General features: G+C 35.0%; 1 protein-coding gene across 1 annotated transcript in view; it reads left to right on the top strand.

Annotated features, from left to right (window-relative positions):
- LOC118344014 overlaps positions 1-1,753 on the top strand; it is a 46,415-nt gene extending 44,662 nt beyond the window's left edge. The window contains exon 9 of the mRNA XM_035683747.1: positions 1,649-1,753. Within this exon, the coding sequence (XP_035539640.1) occupies positions 1,649-1,753 (105 nt within the window). The remainder of the gene's footprint in view (positions 1-1,648) is intronic.
- The last annotated feature ends 693 nt before the right edge of the window (positions 1,754-2,446 follow it).

The raw sequence follows: 2,446 nt of genomic DNA, 5'->3' as shown, positions 1-2,446 counted from the left end.
TCATTCTAATTAGATTATGAAGTTTATGAAATTTGATGAATTTATTCATTGCGAGTTGAGTTTTACTCCTCTTGTTCTTAATTGAACTTTTGAACTTATCAAAGGTAAATCACAACCTTTGTGGCGTTCCTCCTTTGTAATCTGGGTTCTTGAGACGGGTTCTTCAACGGGTCAAGATTTTAATATAATCTAGGTTCTTGAAACGAGTTCTCATCGGGTCTAGGTTCTCCATCTATTGACTTGATTTTGGCTTTCCTGGGGTGTTTTCAAATTGATTGTGGGTTCAAGGGAATTCATTCCCGCTGGTTCATATCAAAAACTTATGAGATTTTCATGAGGTTCCAAAAGCCAATAGAAATTCCATCTTTGAATTTCTAGTGGGCTGTTACAGCGTATGAAACCTAAATACCCATCTAACCTGATAGGGTCCGTGCTAAACTGATAAGAAAGGCTCATGCATTCTATCCATAAACGGTTAAGGATATTTATCCACCCGAAATTGACAGATAACACTAAAAGACTGAGATTCAAGTTTCAAAGGATAGATAAGGTGGTTAAACCCAAGGGATAAGTGGAGGGAGAGAGTGTTATATTTAAAGGGATCGAGTACGTAAAATAGAAAAATTAATGATTTGGCCTAGAGATTACTCCGACTATTACTGACTTAAGCATCGGAGGCTCCCCTTCTCTACCCCGGTGCCTTTTATCCTTTGATTGCAGGAGATCGTGGGTGATAAGTGGTGAAACAAGTCCAAAACACACAGGACAAAGAAATAAAATCAAAATTGGATGCACACATACGATGAAAACAACAGTATAATTTTTGAAGCCTAAAAAAGGCTTGTAAACGGACGAAGAAACGTGTTATAGTTAGGTTAGATTTTAGGCGTAGTTACCAGTGAACAAAACAGTCGGTTAAGTAGGAGTAGGATAGAAATAGAATATTTTAGCGTTTTAATTTTCAATTTTTATTTGAATAAAGCTTAGGTGAAGTGAGGGAGTACGGTAATACAGTTGAGAGCCTAATAGACCAACTGTTGTTGCCTAGCTTTCCTCCTTCATTTGTAGCCTCCATTTTCAGTTTTATTTTTTATTTTATTTCAGTTTGAAATTTATGACGTGTTATTGCAATCTTAAGTGTTCATTTAGATTTATATCATTTAGTTTTCTTGCACTTAAAATTCCTGCTATTTAAATTTATGTCATTTAATTTTCTTGCACTTTAAATTTCTACTATTTAAATTTATGTCATTTAATTTTCCTGCAGCTTTAATTTTTACAATTTAAATTAATGTCATTTATTTTTCTTTCTCGTTTAAATTTTCATTTATTAATTCTAGCAATTTTAATTTATTGTCTTGCATTGTAATTTCTTACTTTTCATCGCTGCACTCAAATCTAACAAACATCAATCTGGTTCATGACCAGTAAATTTTCATTTTCATTGCACTCCTTCATTCATCGTACATATCATCATTTTTATTTTTATTTTCTCATTGTAAATATTTTCACCATTTTACAAAAGTTTGATTTTTAGTCACTTTCCCCATTGAGACAATCTAGGAATTTATTCCTAATTATTACTTGACACTCTCCTGCACTTGGGATAGCTTTTGTGTTGCTTATTTTTGAGTAAGTCAAATGTCAGGTTCATTTTCTCAGAGATATTGTTACAAAGGGTATTCTAGAGATTCAGAAGATTTCTACTACTGAGAATCCAGCTGATATGATGACAAAGCCAGTTGTAGTGTAAAAGTTCAAACTCTGTTTGGACTTGATTGGTGTCTGTGTTTGTGATTCCCTTAGGGGATTTGGTAGAGGGGGTCGGTTCTGTGATCGGAGGATTTTGTGTTAGGCTTGGAGATTTGTTGAGAGATAACTTGAATCTAGTTGAGAAAACACCTCTTTAGTGTGTTTGCTTGAACAATGTTTCTTCAGCTCGAGCAGAGTGCAACCAAAGAGTTTGCAAGACTCTTGCTCGGCAATCGACTCGAGTGGGATGCCAACATTATGTGTGCAATCAGAGAGTTTGTTCGACACTTGCTCGACTCTCAGCTTAAGCAGGATGCGAATCCAAGACTTAACTCAACACTTGCTCAACAGTCAACTCGAGTGGGGTGCCAAACCCAAACGTTTGCTCAAGCACCACTAAACGGTTGCTCGAGCGAATGTTCGAAATTTAGGGTCTGTTGTTTTCGTATCAATATGAAACAGGGTTTTATGTTTTTAACATTCAGTCATTTTTTAGAGGCAGTACATTTGAGAAACGATGTTTTATGAGAGGGAGTGAAATTCATGAGAATAACTTTTGTATTAAATCTCTTGTACTCTATCTTTTTTTATAGTGAAATATCTGATACCAACCCTACCAGTAGACATAAGCTCACATTGAGCCGAACCACTTAAATTTTGGTATTTTTTGTGTGATTGTCATTATTTTCTTTTG

Source organism: Juglans regia, chromosome 12, assembly GCF_001411555.2.
Source record: "Juglans regia cultivar Chandler chromosome 12, Walnut 2.0, whole genome shotgun sequence".
Classification (NCBI taxonomy): domain Eukaryota; kingdom Viridiplantae; phylum Streptophyta; class Magnoliopsida; order Fagales; family Juglandaceae; genus Juglans; species Juglans regia.
The sequence above is the reverse complement of the archived record's forward strand: the minus strand, read 5'-3'. Positions and strand labels throughout refer to the sequence as shown.